At 43.5% G+C, this 16,751-nt stretch overlaps 1 protein-coding gene across 7 annotated transcripts in view; it reads right to left on the reverse strand.

Moving 5' to 3' along the window:
* Window positions 1-761: 761 nt before the first annotated feature.
* Window positions 762-16,751, reverse strand: part of MBNL3 (muscleblind like splicing regulator 3) — a 122,000-nt gene continuing 106,010 nt past the window's right edge. For 4 of the 7 annotated variants that reach the window (XM_034781592.1, XM_034781587.1, XM_034781589.1 and 1 more), the window contains 3 exons: window positions 14,883-14,977; window positions 13,284-13,357; window positions 762-10,076 (listed from right to left, as the gene is read on the reverse strand). In XM_034781592.1, coding sequence (XP_034637483.1) covers window positions 13,301-13,357; window positions 14,883-14,977 — 152 coding nt within the window. In that variant the 3' untranslated portion in view covers window positions 762-10,076; window positions 13,284-13,300. The remainder of the gene's footprint in view (window positions 10,077-13,283; window positions 13,358-14,882; window positions 14,978-16,751) is intronic. The other 3 variants (XM_034781591.1, XR_004647108.1, XR_004647107.1) reach the window with 3 other exon arrangements.

A 16,751-nucleotide genomic window follows, 5' to 3' on the forward strand; every position in this document is an offset into this window, starting at 1 on the left:
GCTAACGTACACGGCTGGCCAAGACTCCATCCGTAATTCCTCTGTGTCATAGCACATGCTTCACCAGCTTGGTGGATAGCGAGAGGAATTCAGTATTCGGTGTTGTCATTCCTGAACCATACAAGATCATGGGCTACTTCAATGGGAATTTTGGATCGTGGGGTTTAGCTCTTGGAAAATGGTGGTTGAATGACTACTACACTGTGCCATTCATTGGATATCTAGCATGCATGTTAAGGGAAAAATTAATACACACATTTTTGTGCTACAAAAGGTGCAGACATTTGAATCACATTCAATTTATTCTTCATGGTTATCTTCAAATGCATAGTATCGATCTCCTCCCCAATTACATCAAAAATAGGGTCAGCAAGAAATTAAGAAAAAATACAAAACATAACACGTCATGTGTCTCAGAAGGTCTAAGGCACAAGAGAAACCAGTAGGCAGTGTCTGGAAAGTTTACTTTTATTTTTCTAAAATACAAATTTCTTTCTTGTGTTAGTAACTTCAATATGATAAGCCTAATGCATCCAATAAAACGGATGCACTAGCTACATAATTCAAAATACTGAAGGTATTTTCTGGAAAGAAATCTATTCTGTTGTTCTACGCATCGGGTATAACATTGAATCAAATTTCATTAGTTGTAATTTTTACATCAGAACCTTTAAAGACTGGGACTAAAACTGGAACTTGAAAAGTCTTTAAAGTGAACTCCTATTAATGTGTAGATATGGGTCCATAAAAAACATAACCAAGAATTTTATACACTTTATTAAAAGATCAAAAAATAAACAATAACAATATAGAAGTAACATACTAAAATGAGTAGCATTATGCACATTACTAAAGCACATACAAGCACTACAGCAATATAATGTGGCAAAAAGAAAAATAAATTCAAAGCGTACACCTTGTTGATAGCAGTTGAGGGAATGAACTATATTATGTTCTGGAACTGAAATATCACAATAGTCTTTATCTGTTGGGATTTGCTGATGATATTTTAATTTGTTACAATTCCACAGGGCTAGCAGTGTTTTTTTTTAATCTAAAACTATTTCATTAAATTAAATTGACATCTGTCTAATGATTCCCTTACTTTAAGTTTTACCAGAAGTATCTAGGAAAAGAAGAATGTGCTTCCGTATCTACTTTATACAGGACAATAATATTAATGTTCTATTTATGTAAATTAAAAATTGAAAATTTAGGAGAACATTCTCTTCCTGATTTTAGTGATTGCCTAAAATACAATTCTCTATTGTTATTTTTTAACGGGTGATCTAGTGTCAAATGACATAACAATGGATGGGTTTTTTAATGATTTAAAATAATAATAAAATCTAATTTGAAAAAAAATCCCACAAGCCTATCTAAGAATGGTCACGTCATCCCCTCATCTGCTAGGATACAAAAGCCATGGCAACAAAATCATTTGGCTTCCACCACTATCAAATAGCATTTGTGTACAGTAATAAAGAACTGGAACCTTGTAATTCTGTGTCAGGTAATTCTCTCTGTTGTGTGTTTGGATAAAAACTTAGTTTTATTTAGTAGTTGTGTTATTTTTGCATGTTTAAATATCTCATTCGAGAGGCATGTGCAGTTTTTATTTTGATGATAGAGAATATGACTGTAAAGGTCACTAGCAAAGATTTTAGCTGTGGTGTTGTGATTAAAGGGTCTTCTCTTACCCTAGTGAAAAAAAGTTTTACTGGCTGTGATTCATTTCACATAGTGCAAAGTATTTTTGTTTAATTATCCTGCAAAGGAGAACGCGCTTAATTATAAAAAAGACTTACAACAAAGGAGAGCGCTCACTGGCCTGCAGGCATGCATTGTTACACAATAATGCACTGGTGCCAACTAACTCATTACAGAAGCCAAACCTAGATTTTGATGGGGCCCATGAAAGAGCCAACAGCTCCAAAATGTTTTCCCTCATTTATTTCACTTTGAAAGACGACAGGATGAATTCGACCTTTAGTTACACTCATGTTACCCTACTGAGGTCAATGGGATTGCCTGGGTCTAAGGCCCTGATTCACCAGGATACCGGGACAACTCACCTACCTCAAAAATTAGGCACGCCCTTAAGTACCTCGCCAAACTGGGGCCTAACTGATGGCAGAAGCTGGCCCTGTGAACATCCACCGGCAGCAGTCCTACCTTCCTTAGTGAGAGACAAAACCCAGTTCTTCGAACTCCCAGGAAGGAATGAAGGCTCAGGTGCTAAAATTGACCGCTGGGGGGAAAATATCAGAACTACCAGCCACTTCTACTACACAATGCTGATCTGGGACATTTAACCCAATGTGAAGGTCTAACCCAGCCTTTTCAGAGACCCGCCAGGATTTTCTGTTCCACGATGCTATTGGTTTGAGTTGACTTTTGGTGATTGTACAATGCAGGTCTAACTAAAAATCAGGAAAAGAATCCAGGCTTTCCCCTGCCTTTGGGTCCCAGCCATCTACTATGGGGAAACGATATTTTAAACCATGGATCTTTCCCCCCCCATCATTAGTATTTTAACATTTTATTTTAGCAAATGATGCCGTTGCAATAAGGCACGGAAGGGCAAGCAGCCAGGCGTACAAATACACTTCTAGGGGCAGAGCGGTATACGGCTCTGATGGGAGTTCCTAACAGGGCGAGTTGTTATATGTTACGCTGAGAGCACTGTTCTACAATCCTTGCCCAGCCTACGCTCCCCGGGAAATCAATGGGAAGTCTGGAGCACAGGAGATGCAGGAGTGGGCCCTATTAGAAAGATCTGCTAGCCAATCAGATTTCTGTCCCTTACTGGTGAAAGTAAAGACACCTCCCAACCCAGCCTTCCGCCCATCCACAGCCTTTTGTCCTCAGCAGCGCTGCATGAACACTGAGGTTTTACGTGCTGAGTTGCCGACTAGCTGTGATGCTGTTCTGCAAGCAGTGGCTAAAGCAGATGGCAAGAGGCGAGGGAGCTCACCAACTCTAGGGGCTGGCGACACTGGTTTTGATGGTCACGTCACTGTCCCATTTGCTGGTGACAGGATTCAGCCAGCGGACGAGCAGGGGGAGAAGACGAGCTCATTTCCCCCAGCAGGCCTGGAGCGAGGCAAGCGAAAAGATGGGTGCACCTGCCGTGCACAGAGCCGGGCACGTCCCTGGGATTCCCTCCCCCGCTTCCAGACAGTCCGTCATTTACACTCCACCAGCATGGAGAAAGTGCACTAATGCAAAAGCAAAGTGCATGGCGGGTTTGGATGAATTCCGCCCCAGAACGGCCGGATGCAGCTGACAGAATTTGAGGCCATTTGAAGAGACTATGAGAGAGATTTTTTTAAACGTCAGATCTGGGTGTTATTTATCCACCTTTCCTTGCAGTAGGGAAAGCGAGAAGATGCAGGTAGGGCGTGTCCCATTCTCTCCCCGGCCCGGGAGGGGGGTGGAGCCTGTCCGGGGATGGGGAATCAGCTCACTCAAGGAGGAGAGGGTGCTGAGGAAGGGGCAGAGGGGAAGCTGAGTTCCCTGCTCTCTCCTCTACTTTAACCCATGCAACAGGCTAACACCACTGCAGTGATCAGCATTCGCATTCCAACCTCCCAGCCCACCAGGCCACAATGGAACCTCCCCCACCAAGCAATCCAGGCGGCGTGACAGAACACTGCCCTGGATCAACGGCTCTCGCGCTAACAAAACGCCAAGGCGGTTCAGCAGCAGCAGACAAGTATCCCAAGACAATCGTAAACAACCCAAGTTCCACCACTTGCTTAGAATCATAGAATATCAGGGTTGGAAGGGACCAGGAGGTATCTAGTCCAACCCCCTGCTCAAAGCAGGACCAGTCCCCAACTTTATTGCTCCCTTAAAACTTGGTACGCTCTTGAAATCTCTCCCAGCTTCCACATTCCGTGCGGATAAAAACCCCAATGAATGGCTATCGTTCAGTTTCGCGAATCTATCATAGATAAAAACAGTACTGGCTAGAAAGAAGATTAGGGGCTAGCAGAAACGCCTGTGACATTCAGGTCACAACATGATTCATAGTGAGCACAACTTCTTATAAAAACCATGATCTAGAATGTGTTTTAAAATGTAGGCTGCTATCAAAGCAATTCAAATCTTTGCTAATGACCTTACTAATTAATTAAGTACTGTTTCCCATTTTCGGTGCTGCAGGTTGAAGCTGACCTGTTATCAGTCTGCTGTATAGTAAGCTATGGCAAACTACAAAGCTTTTACAACAGCAAAGCAACATCATGCTTTCAGATAAGTTTTATAGCAAAAAACTCCTCCTTTTCAAAGCCTTAGTAATACCTATCTCTTTTACAAACTTTTCCTGTATTATTACAGACTTTTTATATTCAAAATAAGTTCCAAGGATTTCTTTCGTGGACTATGTACATAAGTGCAAAAAAGGTGTGTCTCACACATTCGTACACTAACTGAATCAGTTTAACTGCAGCATATTTGTATCTTCAACACTGTTACGGGGTCATTCCACAATATTTTTCTTATGTACAGGTTTTGCTAATATAAATTAGTATTAAAATATTCATATGTTTAATTATTTAGCCCTGATTTTAACATAATCATGTGAGTATTCAATTTCAGGAAAAATAATAATTGCAGTCAGACTACAGTACTTAAACTGGTTACTTATGAATTCACACAATGATGATCAACATGAAATGAAATAAAGACCAGTTAATGTATTGTAAATGCTGGGTGTTACGTTTTAAAACCTAAAATACTGTGGAATAACCCTAGCCACACAACAATTTCTACAAGCTATAAAACCTGACTCTAAATCCATGTGTTGTAAACTTCTTGACTGAAAAAGTGACCTAAAGACACAAATTCAGCTTTCACATGGGACTTTGGGATTTTAAAAATATTCAATCATATCTTTATCTGACAGTATCGAACTGTACCTTTAACAAGCTCATACTGTTACACATCACTTTTAATTTACATGTGAAAATTTCACAAATAATGTATACAAAGGTAGCCATGTTGTAGTTTTGTTGCCATAGCAACAACAACTTAATATAATTAGTTAACAATGAATCTATCATTGTAGGAGTTACATACAAAGTTAATTTTGTTCTTAAACTGTAAACTATACAAACTAGTTATGGACTATATTCTATACCTTATCATGCTTCAGTATTGGTTTAGAATATAACTAAATGGGTTGAATACATGTATTAAAAATCTTAAACTTTCTCTAATTCTCCTTCAAAATTAAATTCATTCGTTACTAAAGATATCAAAAAGCAATAATGAAAACCTTAAAAACTAACAGTAAAGAAATGAAAATATGTGACATGAATTAATGTGTTGATGCCTAGTAACTATGTGTTGTAGCTATATTTACATTTTGATTAGGCTATCAACTAATTTTTTTAAAGTTATTACAGTCATTAACATACAGTATATATTCTAAGGCCTTCAACAGGCACATGGTAAAATCAGGTCAATATCACACTAAATCCATTCAACAGGAATGGGAAATTAGATTTTCCTCATAAATTTCACCTTTTTCAATTTTCATGTATGTGAAATGTACAAGGGATAAAAAATGAGGACTCCAGTTTCTCAATCATTCTGTGTACTAGCATGTTCTATAGCCTATTCTACTGCATTATGAAGGAATATGTGAGTTTATGAACACATTTGATCAGATACATGCATCTCATTATCTGGCCAGATGTATCTACAACAGTCACATATTCATATACGTTGTTGTGTTTATTGTTTGTGCAGCTAGAGTATAACAAAGTCATTTTCATTGGACTCTAACCTGTGTTTTGTAGCTGACTGTATGTTGAGAGAACACCTCACAGGAACGGAGACTGTTCCATAAGCCACCCAGGGAGCGCAAAGGTTTTGTTTTGCAGAGTGCAGCCAGCCAGCACCGTCCATTTGAGACCACTCTGAGTGCAGTACGAGACGACACTTATGGCAGAGAGAAAAGTGCTTCAGAGTGCTCAGGAATGGAACGAAGCGGATGTGGCCAGAGAGGTAACGATTTCTCTAACATGGTGATGCAAAAATACAAAGACAAAAATCATCCACTAGAAATTTAAAAATAAAAAACACGGTTGATTGCAAAATCAGATTCCAATCACTAAAAACACTGAAGTTAACAAAAATAATTTTAATAGTTTTATGAATCTACTTTATTTTAAATCCCTCTTATTGTCTGCTTATGTTACAGTTTAGTAGCAGTATTTTTTTATTGAAACTACTAACAACCTTTTTATGAAAATGATCATTCTCAGCTTTCATTTTCCCTCTGCATGACCCGTTTTATCCAAGTTTCAGCATTTCTTGCATATTGTTTGCATAAGGCTGAGAGAAATGGACAAAGAGAAATAACTTTGGATAAATAAAAAATATAGGTTCATGGAAAGTGGGAAGCTTATAAAAATGTCACTAAAATTATATTGATTTAAACAAACTTACATACATCTCTTGTCAAATAAAGGACGAAATCCATGCTTTTATGACATTTCTTTAGAGTCACGAACTAGCGCGGTGACTTTGTAATAGAATGCATCTATTTAGGAAATTTATAGTCTGGCGACTGGTTTTCTTTTTTGAACAAAGAAAATTAGAGCAAATCATTGCACAACTCGTTTAAATAGTGCTACCTCAAAATGGCATTTTTGCCGAGATTGTTTTGAATTTGGTGAAGTTTTAGTGCTTCAAGCTTTGCTTTCCTTAAACTCACTTAAAAGTGAACTCTAAATCTGCCAGCAATATAAAAACTGTTGTGGCACCTAATATATCTACCCTGAACATCCCTCATTGGACCTCTTTACTAAAAAATAATCCTTAATTTTTTTTCAGTGCTTTAAATGTGACATGAAAACAGCCGTATTCTAGGTTTACATTCTATGCACATCTATGCCAGATGTTTAAGTAGTTAAATAAAATAGGAGGTTACATCAAAGTGTCAAGATATACAAAAATCCATTTAGCACTGAAAATGTTCCAACCTCCTTTAACCCATAAAGCCATACAAGCTTGAACACATCCTTTCTGGCTTACGAAGATCAGGTCTGTTCTTTGTTGAGGCACTGGCACAGGTTGTGCAAAACCCATTTTGATACACAAATAATTTCAACAGGAAGTACTCAAATCCACTTTTTCCACTAACAATGTTATGATTTTGGGAAACAGAAACTCAGTGGTTAAAAGAACAGGTATTCCATAGCCAACATATATTAGAGTTGCTAGTTTCAGGCAACACCGTATGTTTTCAATGCTGACAGCTGGGGAATGTGTAAGGACACAAGCAAAGGTTAATACGTGAGGCTGGCTAATAGATTACCATATTTTGTTCCTTAGGGCCTGATCCAAAGCCCACTGAAGTCAACAGGAAGATTCCCCTTGGTTCAGGCCCTATGTGAACTGACTATGGACTCTACATGGGTTCTTGTTTCTGAAGGAACCAAAGCTAGATCATAAAGTGATGCTCCAGTTTTGTCTAGCAGGTACCCATAACTTGCACCTGTTATTGGTAATGTTAGCAAACATCTGTAAGTGCTCAGGTGAAGGGGCCAGGTGACGGGACAGGGACATTTACTACACAATGTGAGGAATCAAAAAGGAGATAAAAATGCGTATGTCAGAAATCACACAAGACGACCACTCAGCCAATGGGAGTTCAGGGTGGCACTCGTACTTGGGGTTGTAAGGGCCCGATCCTCAGAGATGCCAAGGGCTTTCAACTCCATTGACCTCACTAGGCTCCGAGTGATCGGTGCCCTTCCAGAAGACGCTCCACACATCAGAGGCCCAGGCCCTTAAACCACCACAGAACAAGCGGCCCAGACTGCCCACATTTTCCTGGCACAAGATGGAGGGCATCGCACCTTCCCTCGGGAGGGGCAGGGGAGGGGAAGGCTCTGGTCTCTAATGTGAGAAGTTAAAAAGTGAACCTGTTAATTTTATCTCGAACGTGCGGTTGTTACCGCCGTAATATCACTGCCCCTCTGCTTTCCTCAGCAATCACCAGACTCCATTGTGTTTATAAGCAGCTCGGCCTTTGGACATACAGGGTTAGCCTCTCGGGAACTGGGTTCGTGCCTTTTACAGCAGAGGGGTAGGGATATTCCGGTGCTGCTTCAGCAGCAGCTCTCCAGCCAATACAGGAAAAACTAGCCCCTCACAGATGGCAAAGGCCAGCCAGGGTGTTTGGAGCACCCCCTCTGCCAGTGCAGGACTGTTTATAGGGGACACGTCCTCAACCCACATTGATCTCGGTTCACAGTGCCAAACTACGTCACATGGGAGGCTATTCCACGTACTAACTGATCTCGCTTTCCGGTGTTTTTTCCTGATATTTTGACCAAAGTCTCCTAATGCCCCCTTGCATGTCCTTGAACAATTACTTGCTGTTGACACTCTTCAATTATTCAGAGACTTATAGGCCAAATACATCTCTGGCATAACTCCACTGATGTCAGTGGACTTATGCTGGGGATGAACGTGGCAGCGGCATCCCTGCTTTAGCCAAGCCAAGATTTGTTTTCTGGTGAACGTAGTCAGCAGCTGGACAGAATGGCAGTGTGTGCTGGGCAGGGCGTGGGGGGTTGGTCATCCTTCAGTTTACTCATCGCTCCTGATCAAACAAAAGATGCCAAAATGCATCCACTGATCCAAGGAGTTAAATCTCTGAAAACCATCTAGGCCTGGGAAACTCAAGGGTCGTTGTCTTTGTTGCTTGTTCTTTATTTGTTTTTGCTCTTGGGGAATGTCTCTGACTTAAAGGTAAAGTACATTACGGGGGTAGGCTGATGAAATGTCAGGGAATGCCCCCACCAAATTTCCCAATGAATTCTGCTGCGCACTTAGTGGAGACAAGGGCAACTGGGTGGCACCATCTTCCCTAGGCAGAGTGTGTGTGTGGGGGTATTTTCATAATTTTAAATAAAAATTACCCATTCCAGGTCTACGTCTCTGTGTTTCAAGGGGACTACAGCTACGTTTCCTCGGGGGACTGGGGGGGGGGGTATCCTTTACCCCTCTGAATCTATCTCATCACTTACTCATCTGTTTTGTGGGAGGTTTTTTTTAATGGCACCACTTAAATAGCAAGAAAAACGGTGTGCCATTTGGAGCTAAGAATGGCACTGCAATGGACAGCAAAACTGGAGTCATTCCTTGTTTTCTGATGCTTTCTGAATAACTCTCCCCCTTCAGCTGATATCTAACTTTTTACTGAGTATGTTTTTTGTTTATTACGTAGCAAAGTTTCTCTTTTCAGGAAGCCAGACTCAACTCACTTAGTAAAACCCGTGAACTGGGCTAACAGGCCTGCTGTCCCTTCATAACACATAAATCTGACACTCTCCTTGAAGGCAAATTCCAGATCTTAAAAGGAGCCATTTAAAACAAGCAATGTAAGCTGATGAAAACAACCACACTATAGAAAAGGACAGAACATTCTTGTGTCGTGTTTTTCAAGCACATAATTCCTGTTTCCCACTGTAACATTTTTAGTAAAAAAACCAAAACCCCAAAACAAAAATTCCCCCCCCCCAACCCAGAAAACTACAGTATATGAAAACTTAAGACATAACAATAATGAAAAAAATGGTATTGAGTATACTTGATAATGATGTACACTTTAAAACAAATCCATAGACTATGATGTAAACAAAACAGTAAGATAACACTTTAAAAACAAGACAAACATTTATCCATCGATAGTATACAGTAAACCAACAGTCCACTGTGCAGATGCACTTATGATGGTAGTCATAAAATGATTAAGTGTGTTAAAGTAATGTGTTATAAAAGTCTATTATAATTGTCTACTTGTATATCTCATATAACAGAGCGCTGTTTGTTAATTGTTTCTATAGTGCTTTTTTTTTTTTTTTTTTTTTTTTTTGACATTCCCATTGATCAGTTTTTGGTTAACATGTAGGCTGCAACAGGCTTACTGTAGAGGTGGTCGAGGAAGAAATGAGGGAGGAGGGAATATATACAGAAAGGCCATGTGCAGCTTCCCACCGAGAAGTCCTGGAACTCCGTAATTTTACTCTTCAGAATTTCAACATAGTCTGCTGGAGGGGGAAGGGGGGAGAATAAACAGTGAGAAATGGGAAATCAAAAATCATGCTCATCTTGTTTTTACATTTTCTAACGGGATCTGTAGATACCCTTACTGCAGCACACAAGGACTTTCTGTCTGCGTGCTGGAGAGATGCAATGTTTTACTCACTTAATTTTCTGATTTAGGGTGAAATTGCTAACAACACACTTGGTAGCCTCCTTAATCTGTACTTAGAGCTTTCCATCCTAAGAGCGCATCGCAAAGGCTGACACTAATCTACAGAATACCCCTGTGAAATGGGAAGGCAGGGGAGTATTAGTCTGATTTCAGAGACGAGGAAGTGGGAGCAGAGAGCATAACAGCCTGGCTTGCAGAAGTGCTGGGCACCTGTACTTCCCATCGGCTTTAATGGGAACGGGAGAGGCTCAGCACCTCTGGAAATCAGGCTACAAGAGACATAGAAGGAGTCAGGGTCAGAGACAAGAGCAGAACCCAGGAGCCCTGCACTCAGACCACACCTGATCTCCTTTATGTGCTTCTGGAATTCCCACCCTTAAAGTCGGGGGCACAACAGCTAATGTTGCAGCTGGGTTAGCCAGCTTTGACAATGTCTTTGCCTCTGGCTGGGGAAGCCTCTGGGGGTACTTCAGGTGTCTGGAGAACCGAGCTACCTTCAAATCCACTGCTATGCTGTTTACCCTCCTTCCATGGCAATGACACCCCATGCAGGGCCCAGCTCTGGAGAATCATTTTGCAGCTTGGAAAATGCTGATTTAGACTCTGACCCAGCAAAGCAGTCAAGCATGTGCCTCACTTCAAGTGCTTACATTTATGCACATGCTGGCTCGGCGCCTATCCGCCTACGCCCGGGGTGACATCCCAGAAACCGAAAGGAGAGTTCATGGGGCAGTCCTTTATCCTGGGGACACACCCGAGGAAACAATCCTTGTTCACCGACCTCCAGGGCAGACTGCAAAGCCCATTTGCTTTCCCCAGCTGCCGGGGGACTGCAAGGACAAGCACGGAAATGCTTTGCTGAATAGGGATGGAATAAGAATGTGCGTAAGTGCTTTCCAGGAGCGAGGCCTCTACCTGGGCGTGCAAGTGTGGTTAGGTGTCTCACTCTTTGTCCACACAGGCTTTCCACGTGAGAAACTTCATAGAGTTTCAGAGGCTGCTTTTGAAATGAGGAACCTAAATGTTTCAAGTAGGAGACTTCCCATATCCTGGGAATGTCACAGACTTGGTCACTGTTTGAACAGCAAGTACCTGGGCCCCCTATCATGAAAAAACTTGAATCATACTGTTTTCCCTCACCTCTTAGGAAACGGTTCTCAATTACTGATAGCATAAGTCTAAGAACTCCAAAAAAATAAGTCAAAAGGGGAAAAAAGTACACTGCAATAAAGGCTCAGAAGTATTGCAAAGAGATCAAGAATGAGCTCAGGTTTTCTCTTTCAAGCCAATAACCTGCTATTGGGCGGAACACACTACTTCGCACGTGTTCGAGAAATGATTTAACACGTAAGGTGTCAAGTTAATCTGGTGTTTCTGAAAGCGATGCACAACATAAAGCAGAAAATTGTCATTACCAAGGCTATCTCGGCATTCAGGCAGATGCCGGCAGGGATGACAGACATGATGAACACTCTCTCCACATACAGTATAGTTTACTTAACTTGGTAGAAATCAGGGACAGAACCATGTGCAATTATATCTGAAATAATTGACAACTGCCTTCCAAATCCATTTCCAGAGCTTAAATGCAAGTCGTTCCCTTTCATTTTTGTCCTGGGGAAAAGCTGGCCCACATATTTGTGCAAATAAAATGGCTTCCATCATCACATTCAGTGAACACCCCTTTCTTTCCTTTAGTTTCTCAGTGGTAAAAACGCAGTGAAATCCCTATGTAAATAATAGCCTACCCATGCAAATAACAAGAAATTGAAAATAACACTGATCCCACTGTGAATTTATATCAAACAAATCCAAAAAGGGGCAACATACTCTATATTCTCACTCAGAGAGCAACAGCAGACTATGAATGCACCAGGCTTTGCAAGGTTGTGAAAGAAGGAGATTGTTTGCAGTCTTTGAGCCAATTATCATAGTGAACAAGAATCTCTGAAGGAAGAACATTAGGTGACAAGTTCTCAGCTGATGTGAATCCATATAACAACAATGAAACTACTGAAGCTATGTTGATTGACACCAGCTATCTCAGGGGTGGGCAAACTACGGCCCGCGGGCCGGCCCCGGCCCCTCAGGGCTTTGGATCTGGCCCGCGGGATTGCCCCCCGTGGCGCCGTGGACCCTGCGCCTCTCTCGGAAGTGGCCGACTCCACGTCCCTGCGGTCCCCAGGCAGGGGCGCAGAGGGCTCCGTGCGTTGCCCTTGCTTCCAGGCACCACCCTCAACAGCTCCCATTGGCCAGGAACGGGGAACTGTGGCCAATGGGAGCTTCGGGGGAGGTACCTGGAGGCGCAGCAAGGGCAGCGCACGCGGAGCCCTCCGCCCCCGCTCCCCCAGGGGCCGCAGTGCTTCCTGGAGCGGCACGGGGCCAGAGCCTGAACCCCTCCCCCCAACTCCCTGCCCTAAGCCCCCTGCCTGCACCTCACACCCCTCCTGCATCCCAACCCCCTGCCCTGAACCCCATGCCGCACCCCTCCTGTACCCCTTCCCTGAGCCCCCCATACACCCAGCACCCTTCCTGCACCCCAACCCCCTTCCCTGAGCCCCCTCGATCACCCCACACCCCTGTGCACCCCAACCCCTGCATACAATTTCCCCACCCAGATGTGGCCCTCCGCCCAAAAAGTTTGCCCACCCCTGACCTATCTGGTCCTAGTTCCTCAAGTTGAGTAAATCTGCTACTAAGTGCAAAACACAGCTTAGACTTTTTAGCTGACTCTCGCTGTCAAAATATTATTTATCCTCAGTAGCACGTGCTTCATAAGAATGAGTTACACTGGGGAATTTGCTAAGTAGTTTGGAACTGTCCAGTACATGAAACGGTCACATCAGGAGGGGTTCGGTACATTTTAAAGCAGACATTTTAGACGGTACAAAAACCGTTGTTTATCATAAGCCCTGGACTTGGGTGTGGAATTCCTGCATGCAGAGAACTGAAGGAGTAGGGTGAAGTGGCACTTTTAGAGGATTCAATACCCTTATATAAAAAAACCCAACTGTAAATGTAACAGTGAAAAGAAACTTACTGTTCTATCGGTAACTTCTACATCTGTGAAACAAACATGCTGCTACTCAGTTCATCTACTGATAACTGGGATATCTACAGTAAAAGAGATGTCACATTAATACATTTTCTTGAGATCATTCTATCTCTCCATTCATTCTTCAGTGCTCGTTTAAGACTAATCAATACATATAACCACTATTCAAGCAGTATCTTATAGAACATGAATTGATCCCAGCATTTATCTATTTTACCAGGCATAAATAACTACATAGTTATGTCATTATTAATGCCCAGTGCAGTACATGGTGATTGAACTTGGGAGACCAACTCCATAGACTGTAAGGCAGCAAAATGCCCTGTAAACTGCAGTTGGGAAGGTTTAGGTATCACTTATAAAGAGACACATAGCCATTTACGAACACTGCATAGGAATTAGTGTTTTCTTCTTGTGGCTGTCTAATTATTATTAGAACTAAAACTAGCAAAAACCAGAGAAACAAAATAATTCTAGCTAGTGTAGACAGGCAAGCACTTGCAACAGGCCAATTCTGAGTTCAGTCCTTATTCAGGCAAAATTCCCATTACACTCCCCAAGGCTTTGTGTCTGAGTGAAGCCTGGTGAAGACCTACAGGATTTGCCCTCGGTAATTATCACAGTATCGTAGCAGTAGCAGTGCCCTGTAGAATAAGGGGATACCTGCTTTTTCTTTGAGTGGCTCTGAACCGGAGCACGGTGATGAACTAAATAAAACTGCAAACATTATAATTGAAAAAAACCTACTGTTCCAAACTCTACCCTGGCCTAATCGGGAGATGTGGTGGTTTATTGGATGTAAAGAAGCATTCCTAAGATTTTGCGTATACAGTTCAGGACGGGTGCAGAAGCAGCCATCTCGGTTTAATACCTTCAGAGCAATGTTTTGCAGATAATGACGGCTAGGCAAACATGCATGAAATCCTTTATATTAATGGCACTGGCAAAACAGTACATACTATACATACAATGTAAACACTGTAGGGATGGGTGACTACTTCTGCTTTAATACACTTGAACCTCATCCATGTTGTTATTTTAGAACCCAAACTTGTTTTTTTTCACTTCCACTCCCGAGCCAGCCCAGGGCAGCCAAAATACCACAGGAGAGCCTGGTCAGTGTGGTATTTCTGGTGAGGACAGAAAGCAGGAGTGCCGTCAATCGTATGAGAAAGCCTCTTTTCTTTGTGAGTTTTACATGGCTCCGAAGGTTTGGAGAACGTGGGGACGCTTCAGAGAAGCTTCCAGGCTTATGGATGCTTCTCCAACCGACATTTGAACTCTGGTCCTTCCAAGGCTCGCTCATCCCTGGGCTATCACCACAGTTCCTTCAGAGCCACCCAGCCCAATGAGCCAGTGCCCCTGACCAATCCCAAAAGTATACATGCTGCCTTTCGAAGGGCCCGATCCTGTGCAGGGCAGAGCGCCTCGTCGGCGGTTCCGAATGCCCTCCGTCCCTCAAGGACACAAAGGGACTTAGAGGGGCTCAGTGCCTCGCAGACGGTGCTCAGCACCTTCTAGGATCGGGCCCTCGGAGTCATCTACTTCTGAACATGTGAAAGAAAGCTATTTAAAGGGCCAAACCTGATTGGCTGTAGCCGTTGCAGCGAAGGGGACGCTGGTGGCAGGTGTTGTTGCTGCAGACACAGTGGTGGGCGTAGCACCGTGCATCATGGGCACTTTCAGTAGGGAACCATGGACGCGACATACGGGAGGGTGGAGCATTTATGTAACCATGGCAACATGTGGTGGATTTGGGGGGCGTGGCAGGTATCACAGCAACAAGCCATGTGACATCGTCATGAAGGATACACCGGGACGCAGCATGCAATCACAGTGCAAAGCAAGACAGCGTTGGAAAAAAAAAATAAAAAAGAGAAAAGGGGAAAAGCCAATTATAATTAAGGAAAAAACTAAAACATTCTCAACACTTAGTACACTTATAAGCAGAACAATGATGTATTAGACTCCAAGGGCCAAGTTTCCAAAGGAGGATGGGATGGGGTGTGCTAGCAAAACACTCATGTCACTGCGTGCATGTGGGTGGTCAGACACGCAGCGAATGCAAGCTCCTTTTGTGGGTGCATTTTGGCGAGTGCACCCGTCCCAGCCGGCTTTGAAAGTTTGCCCCCAATTATGAATTAAAAGTACATGGTGCACTTCACAGCAAATTTTCCAACAAGACCTTGTCATCATGGCACATATTACAGCTACGATCCCACTGGGTAACATGGCTAGCCGCTGCAACATCCTTTTAAAGGTCTTCCCTCCCCGCTCTACAACAGGGCCCTCCCCCGGGGACAGAGCAGAGCTGATGGCACTGCGAATGAGGGACTGGCCACCTGAGTGCCGTACGTACATAGTCACCATGTTTCTTTCTATACAATTCTAGAGGATTTGGCAAAATTCCCTCTTGGGGTGAGGAGGGAAAAAAAATAATTCCAAATGTTTACAATCCACCTCAACAGAAACAGCCCCCGAAATGACAGATCGACAGTAATTCTATAGACAACCATGACACGCAGTAGAGATCTGTAATCTTTCTGTCAGACTCAGAAAGCTCTGCTTTTCCATCACGCAGCAGTTAGAGGAAGCACTGCTCACACATGCAGATTGCATTCCAATGGACAGCACTTTAGAGAGGAAGGGAGACGGCTGCTTCCTGAGGAACTGGTGGGGACTTTACAAGCTCCGACTGCCCTCGCAAACGTGTGCGATGAGCATGAAGATCTGCTCAACCCTGGCTTCTCACGCCAGAGCCCCATTAGCATCAGCGAGAGTTAGACAAGCAACTGATGGGGAGGAGAGACCCGTTCCAACTGGCTCTACGTTGGCTTGGGGGTATTCAAGTGAGTTTAATATACATTTAAGTCAGCAAAGGGGATTTCTGTTAAGAGCTTGCCGGCAGGCACTGATAATGGTGTGCACCAGTCGGTCCTGATCCCAGCGTCTGCTGTGGATTGCTAGCTGCCAGCAGCCCTGCTTACACAGATACAGACCATGGTTGTGTATGTGATTTTCTGTCAGACCCGAACAGTGTCACAGGCTCTCTGCACAGCTCTGGGGGAGATGCTGGAAGGGCTTTAGATCGGTCCTCTGCCCTAGCTGCAGTTATATAAACAGTCTTGGGGTCTAATGGTGCGGGTTAGGGATTGGGGGGGGTGCTCCACCCAGTGATGGGGGGATGGGGAACGAGGAGGGCCCTTCACCTGGCAAACGGGGGACGGGGATCAGGGAGGGCCCGCACCCAGTGACTGGGGGGGCAGGGTGGGAGGGACGGGGGGGAGGGTCCTGCACCCGGTGACTGGTGGATGGGGCAGGGCCCACACCTGGCATCGGGGTGGGGTGGGGTGGAGAGTAAAGGACCCCGCACCCAGTAACTGGAAGTGTGCATTAGGGCACGGAGGGGGGGGGCACACTCCAAAGCTGGGCCTTTGATCACTCCCTGTAGCC

Source organism: Trachemys scripta, chromosome 9, assembly GCF_013100865.1.
Source record: "Trachemys scripta elegans isolate TJP31775 chromosome 9, CAS_Tse_1.0, whole genome shotgun sequence".
NCBI classification, from domain to species: Eukaryota; Metazoa; Chordata; order Testudines; family Emydidae; genus Trachemys; species Trachemys scripta.